Source organism: Engraulis encrasicolus, chromosome 2, assembly GCF_034702125.1.
Source record: "Engraulis encrasicolus isolate BLACKSEA-1 chromosome 2, IST_EnEncr_1.0, whole genome shotgun sequence".
Classification (NCBI taxonomy): domain Eukaryota; kingdom Metazoa; phylum Chordata; class Actinopteri; order Clupeiformes; family Engraulidae; genus Engraulis; species Engraulis encrasicolus.
The window spans coordinates 23376181-23395306 of record NC_085858.1 but is presented as its reverse complement, the minus strand read 5'-3'; the positions used below and the strand labels follow the sequence as shown (position 1 = coordinate 23395306).

Below are 19126 nucleotides of genomic sequence, written 5' to 3'. Positions count from 1 at the left end.
CTATATCGTTTATATCGTGATAGTAATTTTATACTATTGAATATCATTTAATTACCATTTCATGTTTTCACAATACACACTATAAGTTAATGTAACTGTAAAAATAAGAATAAAAAGATCAATTTTAAAGAAAGGTTGTTATGCGACATGAAAAAATAAAGAGCAAATAAAGACAATAACTGAAAACATATGTAATTGTGCTATATCGTGATGTATATCGTTATCGTGATATAAAGTAATGCATGTCGTGATATTGTTTTTTTTCCATATCGCACAGCCCTACGTAAAGGGAAACGATATTCATTTTACTTCAACTTTACGTCATCTTTGGTTGCTATGTAGTGGTTGTGCTAGTCTCTAGCGAGAAGAATCTACATGAATCACGTCACCAATCGACTTCCTGTACCCTGGTTGTCACAACTGTGAATTCCATGGCTCTGCTTTTACCAAAACACCACAAACTTTGATGCTCCAGTTATTTGTGCCCATTTTTTTTAAGCTCAACTTTGAGCAACTCCAATGGCTCTGGGAAGAGGCATGTTAAGGGTAATGACGTGGCTTGAGCTTCGGCACAGCCTTTTCTAGCATCGACCAGTGGCAAACTGAGGGAGGCGGGTCAACCATGCCGTTGCGGAAACGTTATTCGTTATGCACTTGGTCAGACCTAAGTCCCGAAAAGAGTTTTGAAAGTCGATGATAATCACAGGACTTGGTCTCTTCTGATTGGCTTTCTTGCGTTGGCCTATCAGCCAGGCTTAGGTGAATGTTGGGCAGGATGTATGCATGGGACCCTGTTGGGCAGGGTGTATGCATGGGAGCCTGTTGGGCAGGGTGTATGCATGGGAGCCTGTTGGGCAGGGTGTATGCATGCATGTGCTGCTTACCAATGTTGAGGGAGTGGAGGTGGGCCAGGCCAGACATAGCCTGCTGCAGCAGAGACACGGGCTCCAGACCACGCCGGTTGAAATCGGGACGCTCCACATACTGTTACAACAGAGAGAGAGAGAGAGAGAGAGAGAGAGAGAGAGAGAGAGAGAGAGAGAGAGAGAGAGAGAGAGAGTAAGAAAGGGATCGAGAGAAAAAAAATATGAGGGTGAGTGCAGATAAGAGTGACATAAATGGCCTGGGTGGAGGTAAATATTCATCAGTCAGAGAGAGAGAGAGAGAGAGAGAGAGAGAGAGAGAGAGAGAGAGAGAGAGAGAGAGAGAGAGAGAGAGAGAGAGAGAGAGAGAGAGAGACATACAGAAAGAATGAATGAGAGGCAGATGAACAGGCAGAATGAGCTGTTCAGAAAGCCAAGTAGTAACACAGAGGAAAACCACAAAACACTTGGCGAAAACATGGGGTGGCGATTACGGCCCTCCTTGTACCTCTTGCAGCGTGGCGGCGCATAGCTCGATGGCGATGTACTGGAACTGGCGGTCGCGCTCGGTGCAGAAGTAGCGGATGACGTTGGGGTGCTCGTCTGACTCGCGCAGCAGCTGCACCTCGCGGTCGGCGAAGCTGAAGCACTCGGGCAAGATCCGCTTCACTGCCACCGCGCGGTTGTCAAACTGACCCCTGGCGAGACGAGGGAGAGAGACAGTCACGGTTACATGTTGCTGTTACACCGACAACATGAGGGCAATAAGCACCTGGGTAGGGAAGCGAACCCAAGCAGGGACCTGTACTAAGAAGCTGGTTCAGGAGTAAAACAGGTTAAGTTAAGAAAATGAGGACTCCATGCTGTTTACCTCTCAACTTAATCTGGTTTACTCCTGAACCAGCTTTGTAGTATAGGCTCCAGCTCAATCAGCCCTCCAAAAACCCATACAACTGACTCAAAGCAGAGTCCCTGTGCACAACCAGTGACCAGGTGCTGGTGATGTGCAGTCAAAGTTATCCAAGGAAAGGGGGGATGAATCACTGCACACTGGTCTTCGTAGCTTGAAGTTCGCGTTTCACTGTTGCGTCAGACCAGTGGACCAGAAGACCAGTGAGCAGGTGATTTATCCCCCCTTTCCTTCCATACAAACGACTTGTTTACCTGTACACGATGGTTCCCTCCGCGCCGTGACCCAGCACATTCCTGGGGTTGAACGTGATGTTGCCAACTCTGACAGTAGCAGACTCGTCCTCTGAACAAACAAAAGCAGAATGTGAAGAATGTGAGACACCGTACCAACACCGTGGCAGTGCAGTCTTTATTCTACATAGGACACACTTTCCCCACCAAGGCTATCATCTTGTTTACATTATAGAGATCACTTTGAAGAGTCATCACTCTATTGTAGCTATATTTATTGTACTACACTATATTACATTGCATTACATTACGCAAAGCGACTTACAGTTATTGACATGTATAGGTTACAGTCCCTGGAGCAATGTGGGGTTAGGTGCCTTGATCAAGGGCCCTTCAGCCATGGATGGAGGTGTAGGGAGAGATAATGGAGGGATTTGAACCTGCAACCCCTCTGATCTTAAGACAATTCAGATAAAATATTTAGGGATTGAAAATTGAAAACGAGACGCTACTTTTGAATCTTCTGCTTTGACCGATAGACGTCGCCCAAATCCTCCATCCCCTTGACTGGCACTCGCACACTCAACTGTCACTCACCGTTCTCCTCGTGCTCATTGGCTGAGCTGCCCAGCTCGGACACGGACAGGTTGGAGTGGTTGGAGGCTCGGGGCGTGCCAGCGGGACTGCTGTGGTCCGAGCTCTCTGAACCACCTACGATTAGATTAGATTACTTTCATTAGTAACCACAGGTACATTTGATTGGCAGACCAGTGGTCTCCACTCATTGCCTGGCTCTTGTCCGACCTGTAGTTCCGCACAGCTTTGTGAGCTCCACTACTAGGTCTGGGAGCATGTAGCAGGATTCCATTTCTACAGTCAAAAAAATCATCGCAGCATTTATTGCTTCAATATCAACAAATTCTTTCAAAACCATTTTCTGTTGATCTCTAAAACGTCAATACAGTCTATAATATGTCCTGTGACTCCTCAATGTGAGCTGCCAGTGATATTGAAGTGATAAATGCTCGGCATTATTTTTGAGTCCAGAAATTGAATCCTGCCACATGCTCCCAGACCGATGTGTGTGTTTGGAGTGCCACCAGGGGGCTCCAGAGCACACACACACAGAGGTCTGGTAGGAACCAGGCTACTCCACTCACACAAAACATTCAGAACACTTAGAACAGACACAACATGCACGCATTCCACACTGAACATTGAGACAATGCCGAAAGTAGAGCATCCTATTGAAAGACAAGCTCTCTTGTCTGAAGTGACAAGGGTAACATTAAGTGACAAGGGAAACAAAATTATGGTGGATTGATAAATATACAATGAAATGGAGGTAATTGTGAGACTGATAAATATATAGTACCGGTACAGTAAATCTCAAACTGTGGGCCCTGAAGGTATTTTCAAGTGGGCCTTGAAATCATTTTCTAAAATTCAAAATAATATTTTGTGCGCATGTTGCTGTTTGCTATTCATTTGAGTTGTATTGTTAATTGGGTCAGAGGTGTATTTGTGAAAATTTCAAGTGAGCCCCAAGTTGGAAAAAGTTGGAAAGCCTTAATATAGTAAAATGAGGTAAATGACCTTATCCTCCATCCCCTCCTCCCCCACCAGGGTGCCCCCTGCCTCTGCGGAGCAGGAGGAATGAGAGCTCTGCAATCTCTCTCTTATTTTGCTGTTTTGTTTTCATTTTTTTTACTGTGTTGCCATGTTTTTATGTAATATGGATCACTCTGGATCTGCGATAAAGAATAAAGAAAGAATGGTAACACTTTATTTTAGGGATCCATCTATTAGCACTAATACATACAATGTTCCTGTATAAGTAACTTGTAAGGCATGTACAAAGCAAAATCAAACATTTGTTAGGCATGTAATCGCAAATCTCTTGTTCATGCACAATAAGGGATTCATTTCCAATTTAACCTTAGTAAGGATCTAGTACTGTAGGCCTTAGCGTTTGCTTAGTACATGCCTTACAAGGTACTTATGCAGGCATTAACATTGTATGTATTAGTGCTAATAGATGTATCCCTAAAATAAAGTGCTACCGAAAGAATCTAGTAAAATGAGGTAAATGACCTAATCCTGCTCCTAATCCTCCTCCTCCGCCGCCCACGGCCCCGCGCAGCAGCAGGTACTCGGCGGCCTCGTCGGGGGGCAGGTCTGCGGGGGGCTGGAACAGCAGGGTGGTCTGCTTCTGGAGGAGCTCCAGCTTCTGCTCCATCTGCTGCTGGAACTGCTGGTGCTGCAGCTGCTGCTGCCTCTGCATGCTCTGCAGACACACACACAGACAGACAGACAGACACACACACAGGTTAAGCACGCACACGCACGCACGCACGCACACACGCGCACACACACACGCGCACACACACACACACACACACACACACACACACACACACAGGACAAGAGAATGGGTGTTAGCTGGGGTCTGTATGTGTATGTGCCTAAGTGAGAGAGACTTTGACTTGTAAAAATCCCTTTATTGAACCACTGCATGGTCTACTCGTCCACAAAAATGGTCAACATTTGTGGCATCATATCTATATGCATGCATGTGTGTGTGGAGTATGTACAGTACAGCATGTGTACAGGCATTTGAGGGAACCTGCATGTACTGTATGAGAGGAGCCTGGGGGAGTGTCTGTACTTGGTCAGAATGTGTATGTGCATTGGGGTGTATGATCAGGAAGGGAAGAGTTTTCAAATCAGTACCTTAGGGTACTGGATATGATGAGCAAGGTGCGGGTGTGCGTGTGTGTGTGTGTGTGTGTGTGTGTGTGTGTGTGTGTGTGTGTGTGTGTGTGTGTGGTCTGTCCATGTCTACTTTGGGGTATTATGAGGTGTGTGTGTGTGTGTGTGTGTGTGTGTGTGTGTGTGTGTGTGTGTGTGTGTGTGGGTGTGCGTGTGTGTGTGTGCGTGTGTGTGTGTGTGGTCTATCCATGTCTACTTTGGGGTATTATGAGGTGTGTGTGTGTGTGTGTGTGTGTGTGTGTGTGTGTGTGTGTGTGTGTGTGTGTGTGGTCTGTCCATGTCTACTTTGGGGTATTATGAGGTGTGTGTGTGTGTGTGTGTGTGTGTGTGTGTGTGTGTGTGTGTGTGTGTGTGTGTGTGTGTGTGTGTGTGTGTGTGTGCGTGCGTGCGTGCGTGCGTGTGTGTGTGCGTGTGTTCTGCATATTATGTCTACCTTGGGATATATGATGAGGAAGGCAACCCAGCCGGCCAGCAGGAAGGTGCTGAAGATGATGGTGGCCATGTCCTTGAGCATGGAGTCCACCGGCTTCTCTGGAGCCCTCTCCCCACGCCCCGCACGCTTCTCCTGGATGTCGGTCACCGGGGCCGGGGCCGGGGATGGGGTAGGCTGCTCCATACCACTGTCATTCATCTTCTGAAGGAAGAAATGAAGGACAGACAGAAAAAAAGAAAGAAAGAAAGAAAGAAAGAAAGAAAGAAAGAAAGAAAGAAAGAAAGAAAGAAAGAAAGAAAGAAAGAAAGAAAGAAAGACAGAAAGAAAGACAGAAAGAAAGACAGAAAGAAAGAAAGACAGACAGATAGAGAAGAAAGGAAGAAAGGAAGAAAGAAAGATGGTACGAGTTAGCACAAAGGCTAATGGGAAGTTACAAGCCCATTTGTTGATTTATACTGAAACTATAATATTTATTTGGGGGGGGGGGGGGGGGGGGGGGGGGGGGGGGGGGGGGGGGGGGGGGGGGGGGGGGGGGGGGGGGGTCTGTTACCTCTTCGCGGGGCTTGTCGGTGGTGGGGGGGATGACGTTGTGTGGCGGGCGGGGTACACTCTCTGGGAAGCCTTCCAGCAGAGAGCTCTGGGCCTCTGGCGGCATCTCATGATGACCTGGGGATGGAGGGAGGAGGAGGAGGAGATGGAGGAGGAGGAGGAGGAGGAGGAGGAAGAGGAGGAGAGAGGAGGAGGAGGAAGATGGAGGAGGAGAAAGAGGGAGGAGGAGGAGGAGAGGGAGGAGGTGGCGGAGGGGGAGAGGGAGGAGGAGGGGGAGGAGGGAGAAGAGGAGGATGGAAGGAAGAGGAGGAGGAGGAGGAGGAGGAGGAGGCGGGGGGGAGGAGGAGGAGGAGGAGTAGAGGGAGGGGGCGGGGGAGGAGGAGGATGAGGAGGATGAAGAGGAGGAAGAGGAGGAGAGGGAGGGGGCGGGGGCGGGGGAGGGAGAGTGTGAGATGGTGGACTTCAGGAGCTTCAGCGCTTTGCCAGATGAGCCTACCTCTCCTCTGCAGGAGAAAACTGAAACTGGGGTTTCTCTCAAAAGCATAGTTGTTAGCCAGTTCGCAACTTGGGTGGTTGTCAATGGGAAATTGCATTGCAAACAACAAAGTAGCCAACAAAGTTAGCGACTATGGTTTCATCCTAGAATTGCCAGGTTGGTGTCGTACTCTTCCGGTGCATTCAATATACATTGTTATGCTTCGTGATCTGTGCAGGATTATAAATTATAATCCATGTGCTCTGTTGCTTCCTAGGCAGTTCCACAGTGGACAGACAAGCAAATATTGGAGGGTGTGAACAGCCATTCTGCCAATTGCAAAATCACTCCACAGTGCACCAATCAAAGTCTCAAATTCTGTGGAGCGATTCTGTTGAAATCGAATGCAATCTCAAGTAAAGGCCACAGTTACTGCAACAACACTGATCTGTCTTTGGTGGTTTTCAACACGACGGGGGACATGTGCAATGCCTCACTGCGACCACTAGATGGAAGTTGCCTCCTACACAACTGTGACATGTAGTACCTCACAGCTGCCATTACAGATTGATTAAGACACTGAAAATGTCCCAAGAAGTCCAAGACAGTTCAAGGTAGTCATACAGCTTAGGATGACATACCTCCTATTTGACTGCCACTTTGACGTATTCAATCAATTGAAATTCGACTGATGCAACTGATATCACAGGAGCAGGAAAAAGTGCAGTGCCTGGAGTTGACCACAAGATGCCAGTGTCGAGCTAAACTACATGCTGAGGAACTGGTCATGCCTTGAACATGTGGCTCTTAAACATTGTGTACGTGCTGTTGCACTCAAACAAGGTGTCGCTACAATACATGTGTGAACGACAACAGATGGGCACTCATACAGTCACCAGCATGTTAGCACGTGTGTGTGTATGTGTGTGTGAGAACGGGAGTGAGAAGCGACAGGTGCTTAAACATAACCCTGATATCCTGGAGAGTGTTTTTCGCCGGATCATCTTACAGCGAGGATCTGGATGTGTGTTTGTGCGTGCATAGAGGCAGACAGGCAGGCAGTGTTGCCAGTTTGGGCTGTTTCCTCCCCAATTGGGCTGCTTAGGGAGGCTGTCCGTGGCTAAAAAAACGGTCAAAAACTGGCATTGAGCAGGTCGTTCGGTAGATTTATGGCAATAGAAATCAATCCAATTTGGTTCAAATCGGCGGGGTTAAGTGTCTCCAGGCGGTTTTTGACAATTTTTGGGCTGGAAATGATCAGGCACATCTGGCAACCCTGCAGACAGGCAGGCAGGCAGGCAGGCAGGCAGTCAGGCAGAGAGGTGGGTGTGAGGGGGCGTTTGTCTGTGTCAGCATGTGCGCGTCTTATCAGTAACCTTGTTCCAAGTACACTACACACGTGTGCACTAGTGGAGGCAAGTTGCACTGCAAGAGCTAGTCCCGTCTCATAGCGGCAACTACCATGCTTAAAAAAGACGCTCCTGAGTAGTAGGTTAATGTGCCATGTCACTTTTGATTCATACTTTTAATTGATTATTGATTGATAGAGGGTGTGTGGCTCTACAGGTGTTTGGTGATGTGTGCACGTTCCTCCAGGACTATCTGTGCGTGTGTGCATGTTGTACCTACCAAATATGTCTGTTACTTACAAGGAGAGGGTGATTCCACGTGTAGTTGATGTTGTGGTTGCGTTCCTGCAGGTGTGTGTGTGTGTGTGTGTGTGTGTGTGTGTGTGTGTGTGTGTGTGTGTGTGTGTGTGTGTGTGTGTGTGTGTGTGTGTGTGTGTGTGTGTGTGTGTCTGCACTGCATAGGTGTGTTACCTATAATGAGAGGGTGGTCCCACATGTAGTTGATGTTGCGGTTGCGTTTCTCCAGGGCTGTGCCGGGGTGGACGTTGGGGCTGGTGATGACACAGTCCGGTAAATCCTTCGGCACGCGCCTCGGAATCCCCCCAGGACCCTCCAGCATGGGGAAGGTACTGCCACGCGGCTGAGTGGAGTAGAATAGAGTAGAATAGAGTAGAGTGCAGTAACAATTATTAATCCTGGAGGAAATGAATATGTCTAGTAGCGTACATAAATCCATGATACAAAAGACATGACACACATTATTGCACAAGATGTTGAACATAAAGCACACATTTACATTCATTTAGCCATTGGCAGATTCACAGACTCACAGATGCACACACAAGCGCACACACACAGACAGCATTTAAATAACACTTTGTGCAACACACAGTGCAAGTTCAGGGCTTAAACCACAGAACACAGGATATTAATGACACTACAATACATACGGTATGCTTACTGAAGGCCTTGTAGGCTGAAACATGTAGGCATCATAGACAAATAAAACAAATACTGTGTATAAACCAGTATGTTTTGAACTACTGCCTTTCAGAAATAAAACGCTGCTTCATTCCCATGGCAGATACAAAACTATGAGGAAGTTGGGTCTTAGATGGCTGACCTCTGCTTCAACCCTCTCTGGTTGCATTAAGAAGAGAGGCTCAATAAGCGAAGACGCCGTACCATTATTCTGGCGAACCGGGTTCGATTCCAGCCAAAAGAACTTTGGCAATAAGCACCCCCCCCCCCCCTCTCTCTGTCACACTCTCTCACTGTCCTGTCCTAAAAATGAATAAAGCCATAAAAAAAGACAAACATATCCTAAAATGTGTGAAAATATATCTACCTAACCAATGTAGAAAATCCTATTTGCTAGAAACTGAATGAAAGATGCCTTAGGTCTAGAGGGCATCGATAAACGTACAGTGTACAGTGCCATAGTACATAGTAGGGGTGGGCGATATGACGATATTATATCGTGAATCGTGATATTGAGTAAAATATCGTCTCGAATCTGCCAAAGTGGAGAAATCGTATAGATCGTCTTGCAGTGAGGATGTTTATTATCAGTATCAGAGTGACGCTTTCTCACTTGTGTTGTTGTCTTCACTTTATTCTTTACATTATTATATTCCAATTGTACACTTTATGAGAGTATCATCAGTGTGTTAACATTTTATTGACTGCAAATTAGAAATTGCAAGTATATGAAAGTTATTTTTTGTTGTTTTTTTTTTTGGATGGAAGATCGTGATAAAAAATCGAAATCGTGATTTCATGTTAAAAAATCGTGATACAACATTTTTGCCATATCACCCACCCCTAGTACATAGTGCAGTGCACTATGGATACTGTTACACTACGCTACCCCTACTGATAAGACCACACGCTGACTGCATGACTGTAAAACTAAAGAGAAAGTGGAAAGTGTCTTGTGAAAAAATAAATTCCTTAACATGCTACACCAATCACACACCAAATGCGACATACAAGGAAAGACAAACTACAGTGCTGAGAAACCCAGTAAGCTAAGGTACCGCACAGTACAGGTTATGTAAAAGCACAAAAGAAAAAGACATACAGTAAATATTACACACCATGTAACAATAGAAAGTAAATAGGTAAAATAAATTATGAATTAAATACTTCCAGTGTTTCACATTTGAGTATACAGGTTTGTGGCTTAGTGAAAGTGAATGCCTAGCTGTGCTGCAGCAGAGTATTATTAACAACACATGTGCATCTCTTCACACCTACACTCCACCCATATAACACCACCTCCTTCCAACTTCCCCTAAGCAATGCTCATCGCAGCACAAGAAACAGCACTGGGCCAATAGATGTTAACAGAACCACGGAAACAATTCGTATTATATTATATTATACAGTGGTGGGCCGTTACCGGCGTTAACATGCTGTGATAAGATGAGACTCTTATTGGGCGATGAAGAAAGTACCGCCATTAATCTCTTCTCAAAGTTAGGTTGGGAGTCGATTGTGTCTTGGGCACATGACCGCCACGACTGAGTGAGTGGCAGGCGCTTATAGACTTCCCTCCAGTCGCCTCTCTTTTCCATCTCTCGCAATAGCACCAAATGCTGTAAACATGCTGTAAACATCTCTCTGCCATGAAAGGGATTGTGCTTTTTTATATATTTACGTGCACACAAGAGCCCGATAAACATTCTGTGACACCTCACGCATTGTGTGTAACAGAAATGACAGTGGTGTTCCCGAAACTGTTTAAAACCTTGCCTGTGCCATTAGTTGTAAAGCATTCCCCCCTCTGCAATTTAAATGCCAATTAGTTGCACTTGCAAAACATTCCGTGGGCTAGTTCTAATTAACTGCATTTGAAAACTCATGTCTCGCTAAATGTTCTTGCAGCTATCTCAATCTTTATTTAGGCGAGGCACCCTTTCAATTCATGAAAAATTTCAAGGCACCCCAAAACAACAAGCCGTAACATGGCATTGCATTCGATACCACAAAAGCTTCGAAAAGTAACACATTAGGAGACGTCACACGACCTACATTCAAAGTTGCAGCTGACTGGGCCGACCTATATTTACTTTATTGTGCATGAATGGCAGATGAAAGATTCCACTGACTAGCATTAACTTATCAATTTAGACAAATATGAATCACATTACATAATTTATTTCTCAGCCACGTTTCCCGCGGCACCCCAGGGTGCCCCGGCACCCCTGTTGAGAAACACTGCTCTAGAGCCCTGCTATCGGATGAGTAACAGCGAATTTGTGACGCAGTGACAAAATTTTAATATTGGTTAACGTGTGTAATGATTGTCGTGTGTGGTAAAAAGTTTGCCAAACGGCATTCATTTGAAGTTGTGACTCTCCTGGAATTCTGTGAAGAAGAGTCGGGACTTACCCGTTGGATACAGGCTTACTGTAAGTAAGGCTACACTCTTGCGTCTCTGGCATCTGCCTGGCTAATTCTCACTCTGCAGTGTTCAATAACAGTTTCTCTCTCATTTCCTGTCACACTGGTCTGGGTGAGGAGGAGAGTTTCCCAACGTGAGGAGCGAGCGTTAACCGTTGCGGAGGTGTGGGGCCTCTCCTATCAGGTTTGACCTGGCTGAGCAGAGCAGTCAACTGGGCACGTGCAGCGGCAGCAGCAGGCAGGACTCAGGAGCGGCGAGGAGGTGTGTTTACTTAAGCCTCTCGCTGGCTGACAGTTCCCACAAAGCCACAAGAACATGCCAAGAGCCCCCGGAATAAAGAAAAAAGTAAAGGCGTATTGTTCTGGAAGAAAACAATACAAAAGCAAAAAGGAGAGGGCAAATTACACCTGCTTGCAGCTGCTGCAGTAGAAAAGCTTTCCCTCGGCTTGTCTGCACGTGTGTGCTCAGTCAGGATGTTAAAAAGATGGACACATGTGGCTGGCCATCAATGACAAATCTGATTGTCAGGGTGATCCTAACCTGACCAGAGAAGGAAGCAGTGGTGTCCCCATTTGAAAAGTGTGCGTGCGTGTGTGTGTGTGTGTGTGTGTGTGTGTGTGTGTGTGTGTGTGTGTGTGTGTGTGTGTACGTGTATCCAGCTCGAGTGCCAGAGAGCGGTGGACATGAGGGGTTTCTGTGGTGCATCTGTGGGTCAGGGTGCCCTTAGGAGCTCACCTGGCAACAGGGGCATAACGGTACTGCATGTGCCCATCTGGCAACAGGGATGTATCGGTAGTGCATGTGCTCATCTGCGCAGATTACGAAGTTCAAATAAATAAATAAAAAAATAATCGCCACAACCTGTTGCAGCCTGCAGTGCTGTTTCACAGGTCATCATGCCCCAAACCACAAAGGTCTCTCGGAATCTCTCATACATTTACAAACACACCGCGTGTGCATGCGCACAGACACACACACACACACACACACACACACACACATTTAAATAATACTCACCATCACAGTGACTCCGTCGTGCACGAGGGAAGGAGAGGCGTACAGGCTTGTAGAGGTGCGGCCCACATACAGAGTGTCCCTGAACAAAAGACAAACACACACACACACACACACACACACACACACACACACACACACACCACACACACACACACACACACACACACACACACACACACACACACACACACACACACACACACACACACACACACACACACACACACACACACACACACACACAGTCAATGCCGCAGCACGTGGGCTAACACTGGCATTATTTCAGCATTGAATGGTACTGGCAACATGCTGAGGACAGAAAATAAGACAAGTGAATACATCTCGAGCTGGCATGAAATGACACCAGGCAGCAGACAACAGAGAGTTTAGACACATTCTTGAAGAATGCATTACACTCCTTTTATCGAATAAAGAGTGAACATTGGGGAGGATGGGAAGAAATACTCAAATTGTGCAATTTTAACCGAATAAAACTCCATGAAGGGGATAATTCCAGTCTATTGTCATATTACATTTTAAAGGGACACTGTGCATTAAATGGTCAAAAAAGGTACTGCAACTAAGCTGCTCATTGAAACTGGGCTGCTTATTGCCAAATTTGATCTTTACATGAAAGTTTACTAAGTAATGGTAGTATGGTCCAAGTACAGTCATTTTTGCAGCTAAAAATGGCTATTTCTGGAAATTCAAAATGGCGGACCATGGAGAAGATCCCCCTTTTCATGTATGAAAAGTGCAATTTTTCCAGTCATAATGAATACTTAAAATTTGATGGTGGTGGTAAGTATTCATGAAAAAGGTAACATTAGTGAATGGGCAGCATGAATTCTGGAAATAAACAACTAAAAATCTCACACAGTGTCCCTTTAAGACCGATCATTTCACCCACAGGACAGAAGCAAAGTAACTTAAGAACTTCAGTTTAGTAATCACTTTTGAGTTAATTTGGATAAAAAATAATTACTATGAAAATAAATAATATTCATAAGGCTGAATGAGTCCCTGAAGAATGCTGCCTGGGCTATCGCATGCTTCTGTCTGAAGGCCGCTAGCTGTTGGCTGAGCCATTGGGCAGATTGTGCAAGGGCATGTGAAATCACAAGCAAAGGTAACAGACGCAACTTTCACACTCTACCAAAGCCGGAGTCCCTCACCAGCTGAAGCAACTCCTCACACAAGGAGAGAGATGGCGATGGAGGGGGAGGGAGAGAGAGAGACAGAGAGAGAGAGAGAGAGAGAAAGAGAGAGAGAGAGAGAGAGAGAGAGAGAGAGAGAGAGAGAGAGAGAGAGAGAGAGAGAGAGAGAGAGAGAGAGAGAGAGAGAGACGACAGGGATAGCATGCGAGAGAGATCATAAACAATATGAGAAATGAGGATCGTTGTGAAAGGCATGATAAACTGGACCGTGTTTTCTTCACAAAAAAATCTGTAATATCTTTAAATATATGCACAACTTCCTTTTGCAATGCCCCTGGGCCAGCATGCGGTATATTTGAATATGATTTATATAAGAAGAAGAACTTAGAAAATACTTTGATATTAAAGGCAGACATGTCTTTGCGAGATCATATAAAATTACTGGCGCATCACGTTCCCCTTGCAACACCTGAGGGATGCTTGCTCTCTCTTCCAACGGCTGTAAATCCTTTCAGATTACTCATCCCTTAAAGTCCTGCTGAGTTCCTGATTCCCTCAGGCCAATCCACTGCTCAGGCTTTAACATTAAAAAAGGCTCAACGCATACTTATCATGGCTCCCTGAAGAAAAAAAAATGGTTATGTAGCTATCATTAAAAGGAATACACCCCATGTTGAAGTATATTACACCGTGGCAAAAACTCTGATGTCTGAACACAATGACTTAGGATATGTATGGCCGAATGAGGTAGGGGGATGCACATTGATTAAAAAACAAACAAACAAAAATGCAGAAATAGCTGTAGCTGCAGTACAACCCACCAAAATTAGCTCATCAACACAAACGTTACTGCCATAGGAACTACAGTAAATCTAACCATATGCATTTCTGCTACAGGGGAAGTTGCTGAGACACTGCAAGTGAGTGTCATGCGAGAGAGAGAGAGAGAGAGAGAGAGAGAGAGAGAGAGAGAGAGAGAGAGAGAGAGAGAGAGAGAGAGAGAGAGAGAGAGAGAAGGAGAGAGAGAGAGAGAGAGAGAGAGAGAGAGACACACACACACACACACACACACACACACACACACACACACACACACACACACACACACACACACACACACACACACACACAGAGAGATTTACTCACAGTGAGTGAATAAAAGAGAGAGCAAGAGAGATGGACCCGGAAAGAAAGAAAGAAAGAAAGAAAGAAAGACGCCCCCTCTGCTTACATGAGCTTGTCCTTGGGTTTCTTCTTCTCGACGGGGAAGGGGTAGCGCCAGCGCGTGATGCGGCCCACCTCGCCCTGCATGAAGGTCAGGTAGCGCAGGGTGTCCTTGGCCATGCTGGTGTGGGACACCTTGCGCAGGCCCTCGCGTTGCCAGATGTACACCGCCACCACGGGTGACTCGTAGTTCTGCACCCAGCGCACGTCGCCCGTCTCGATGTCCACCGTCACCACCAGCCCGTCGCTGTTCGACACCAGGTGCGCCATTTCTAGGGGACAAGAAAAAAATGAATTAAAAAAAATGGATTGGATGGTTGTGACAGCGGGGAGAACCGTGAACTAGTTGCCTGTATTTGTGAACCGTTTTGCCCTGTAATAAATGCACAGGTGGAACAATTCCCCTAAAATACAGTCCACTGCAACAGCAGACTGTCACTGTTTGACAGCAGGTGCAACGTTTCTAGGGGACAAGAAAAAAAAAGGAAAAAATGGATGGTATGGATGGTATGACAGCGAGGAGAAGCGTGAACTGGTGAGTCCAGTGGGAGAGATCAAAGTCAGTATACTGTATTGTCAAGAATCTATGCAACAAGGGTTAGCACAAAAGGTTGAAATTGGACTTGACCAGTCCCCACAATGCAGTTAAACTAAACATATAGATAAGAAATTGATCAAAAGTGTGTGAGAAACCTGATACAATTTGGTCCATTCACTGACCATCACTCGTTTCTTTAGCACTCTAGCATTCCAGTTTGTCAGTTCAAACACATGCAGTATGTCACAGAAGTGAGTATACCCCTCACATTTTTGCAGATTTGTAAGATTATCTTTTCATAGAACAACATTCGACACAATGGTTTGATAGTGACCTGTTAACAACATAAACACGACCCCTTCTCAGACATTCTCTACGGGATATTAACCTGAGGTGTACTCACTTTTGTGGCTAAATGTAAAACATCAATGGCTGTGTTTAGATTTTTGGTGAGTGAACAACACATTTAAGCGGTTCTATGTGTTGTTAACTGGTAACTAATCATTGTGTCTAAGTGAAATTTCTTTTAAGTTGTCTTATGAAAAGATATAATTACAAATCTGCAAAAAAGTGAGGGGTGCACTCACTTCTGTGACATACAGTACACACTGCAGTTGAGTAACCGTGGCCAGCGTCTCTGCCAGTAAAGTTCTACTGAAATGTCCAAATTTGTTAGCTTAGGATCTTATGTCTATAACGGTCAGGCTGCTTGTGTGAAGGCCCTTTGTGTACACAACTCAGTACTGTATGTGTCATGCTGAGTAAATAGCTTTGGGTTGTGAAATGATAAACATTAGCTGTGAAGCAAAGTACTGTGCTCATCCTACTTGGAATGAGTAAATTTTGGACAGTTTTTGCCCCAAGAGTCCATTAACGGACACGGAAGGAGCAGGATTGAGATAAAAGAGGACGAGGAAGAAGAAGAGGATAAGAAGAGACACAGAGAGGGATGGATGAAGAGGAGGAGAAAGAGAATGCAAAGGATGGAGAGAAAGGAGAGGGAAGCGGAGGCTCGTACTGTGTTTGGTGTCGTCGTCTGGCAGGGTGGAGGCGTAGTCGGAGTAGGTGGCGTTCCATCGCAGCTCACGGCTCTTGGTGTCGTACATAGTGATGGTGTACTCTGTAGGCAGACACAGAAATGCACTCAACACAGCAGAAACACTCAACATGAAACTGAAACGAGAACATTTAAAAAGAGGGGATTTGTTATTAGTGATTCTATTGTTTTCTTAGCGTGTTATCCTGTACAGTTACTTGAGACCATCATGTCTATGAGACTATCTACATAAAATACATTACTAAAATACATAATTTTGGTCCTTAGTTAAGTATGACCTGATAGCTACTTAACTATTAACTGTGACCTTACTTATCTCTTAGTTAAATAATAATATGCTATTAACTTGTAACACAAGGTAATAGTTATCTAATAGTTAAGTAACTGCTTACTGATGTTCAACATATGCATTAATAACAATTAATATGTGTCTAATGTGGCATTAAGTAATGATTATTAAAGGAGTATGCCACTATTTTGGGGCTTAATACAGTTAAAATCGTTGGCTGGGGTTTATAAAGGTGGTAAAGTGTCTTATTTTTCATGTAAGCCGTTGTCTTGTTTTAAGACAAGTTAAAAGAGAGATCATGTCGCTAAGCTAGTGAAAGTCAATGGATCCGTGTAGCAATGCTACATGGATGCATTGACTTTCACTAGCTTAGCGACATACTCCCTCTTTTAACTTGTCTTAAAGCAAGACAACGCTTCACATGAAAAATAAGACACTTTACCACCTTTATAAACCCCAGCCAACGATTTTAACTGTATTAAGCCCCAAAATAGTGGCATACCCCTTTAACCCTTACTTAAGTATTAGGTTGTAGCTACTTTACTGTTAATTATGGCCCCTTATTTGGAAGTGTTACCAATACATTACTTTACATTATATTGCACTTAGCAGACACTTTTATCCAAAGCAACTACAGTTGTTTTTAGTATAGGGTATTAATTACAGTCCCTGGGATTAGGTGCCTCACTTATATTGTTAATTGAAGAGTAAAGTGATACTTTTCTAAAACTGATTATCCCTGCCTTCATGTGCGTACCAAGAGCGCTAAAACACTGCGTTTCTCTCGTGGCATCTGATATTTACCGGTGCGTCCGAGGAAGAGCAGGGAGGAGGACGGACACAACATGTCAGCAAACGCCGATGTCAGGGTCTGCTGTTTCTCTCCCGTCAACAAGTCTACCACGTACCACACGTCCTGCTTCTTACCTGCACACACGCCACACACGTCACACACGACACACACGACACACACGACACACACGACACACACACACACACACACACACACACACACACACACACACACACACACACACACACACACACACACACACACACACACACACACAAATGAGACACACCATTTTGACCACTTCCATCAAAACCACCTACACAGCAATGTGGAACACCACAAAACACTCTGAATTGATGCACTGATAAACAATTGACGCTTTCCATTGTGTCGGCCGGAAAACCACCCACGGCACTGCAGGGTCAATGACGAGACGTTAATAACGCCTCGAGCTATGTCTTAAGTCATTTTTCTGATTACCTTTTCATCATTGCTTATGGTAAAGTTTGAACAGAAAAGTGAGACTCTTTCAGGGTCATTGAATGTGTGCGTATAGTGCTCATGGCACATCTGTACATTGGCAATATCATTCATCCCATTATATTGTATTTATATTTTATTCTGATATTCTGATGAGTTTCCTAGATTTCTCTTCTTTTGCCATCTGATTGTGGATTGAGATGTGAGGACATCACCTTGCCTGGTTAACACCAAACGATCTCGCAACAAGTGAAATGGTCTGGAGGCTACCTATGCAATGTCTCGTAGGAAAGGTGTGGTTTACGATTGCCCATAGACGTTTCTTGGACATTACGATTGTGCCATTTGGCATATACAGTCCATAACCAATCGTGTCAGTTGTATCTATTCAAACAAACTGCAGTTATTGCCTTTCCCACTCTCTGATTGAAACTCAAATCTGGTACCCTCGCTGAGGGATAGAATCCATGCTGTCTTCCAGATCGATTCGGAATGATTGTGCAAAGCAGCATGGGATTTCCCAGGCTAGGCATCATCCGTTTCTAGAGATCAGTGAACAATGCAGTGAAAAGCAGAGCAGCCAAAGTAAGGGCTTCCGCACACCGGCTCCGACAAAGTGCTGAGCACTGCTGGGCAAAAGTTTGATTTCATTGTTTTCAATAGAACCCCGCACACTGGTGCCGATGTCCGCGGACATTCGCTGATGTCGGATAGCAATTAGAGACAAGTTCTATTTTGTCGGCGCCGCCCATTGACTATCAATGCTATGTTTGTGTGAAATTTGGTTTGGGGGTCCGAATTATGTCGGAAGCAAAGTGCACCGCAGTGCTGTCGGAGCCAATGTGCGGCCGGCCTAAAGCTTCTGTTCAGATAGCTTCTAACGACAGACCACTCCATCAGCCAGAGTGAACGAACAGGACACAGGCTTTTATCCTCTCCTCAGACGCTACCACACCAGGGCTTGACACTAACTTTTTCGCTTGCCTGCCATGTAGCTAGTGTTTTTTCTTGAACTTAGATAGAAACAATTGATACACAAGGCGTACAACGCAGAATAAATGCTATTCTGATATGTCATTGAATAAGGTACCTGCCACATTGGCTAGTGGCACTGTAATTGTTACTAGCCACAGCCAAGTTTTACCAGCATTTGGCCGGTTGGCAGGTACCAGTGTCAAGCCCTGTACCACACGCAGGGTGGACACTGATTAGCAAACCGCTAAGGCTCTCTTCCTCCCTCCACCCCTCTCTCCTCCTTCTCCTTCTCCCTGTTTGGCTAAGGGGAGTGGTTGAGACAGACGGGATATTGTGGTAAAGTGTGAGCAGAAGAGGAATTACTAAATGCCCACGCCGTCCATTTCGACGCCCACCCACCAGACTGCCTTGTTTGGCAACCCTACCCCCCACCTGCCCACTGAAGCTCTGCAAACAGGCGTCAACCCAGAGGAAGTATTACAAATCAGTTAACTGTTTCTGTCCTAATAAGAGTGCCATGGGGAGCATGGAGGATTAGCACAAAAGCACACAAAGAGTACAGCAGACACAACAAGGGCAAAGTGGATTGAATTCAGAGGCTGC

At 45.3% G+C, this 19126-nt stretch overlaps 1 protein-coding gene across 1 annotated transcript in view; it reads right to left on the bottom strand.

Annotated features, from left to right (window-relative positions):
* Positions 1-19126, bottom strand: part of LOC134435209 (serine/threonine-protein kinase/endoribonuclease IRE1-like) — a 48598-nt gene that overhangs the window by 11413 nt on the left and 18059 nt on the right. Inside the window, exons 6-17 of the mRNA XM_063184078.1 lie at positions 17080-17202; positions 15948-16049; positions 14399-14663; positions 12011-12089; positions 8056-8224; positions 5762-5877; positions 5212-5412; positions 4101-4293; positions 2604-2717; positions 2028-2118; positions 1372-1561; positions 885-984 (exon numbers count right to left, since the gene is read on the bottom strand). Coding sequence (XP_063040148.1) covers positions 885-984; positions 1372-1561; positions 2028-2118; positions 2604-2717; positions 4101-4293; positions 5212-5412; positions 5762-5877; positions 8056-8224; positions 12011-12089; positions 14399-14663; positions 15948-16049; positions 17080-17202 — 1743 coding nt within the window. The remainder of the gene's footprint in view (positions 1-884; positions 985-1371; positions 1562-2027; positions 2119-2603; positions 2718-4100; positions 4294-5211; positions 5413-5761; positions 5878-8055; positions 8225-12010; positions 12090-14398; positions 14664-15947; positions 16050-17079; positions 17203-19126) is intronic.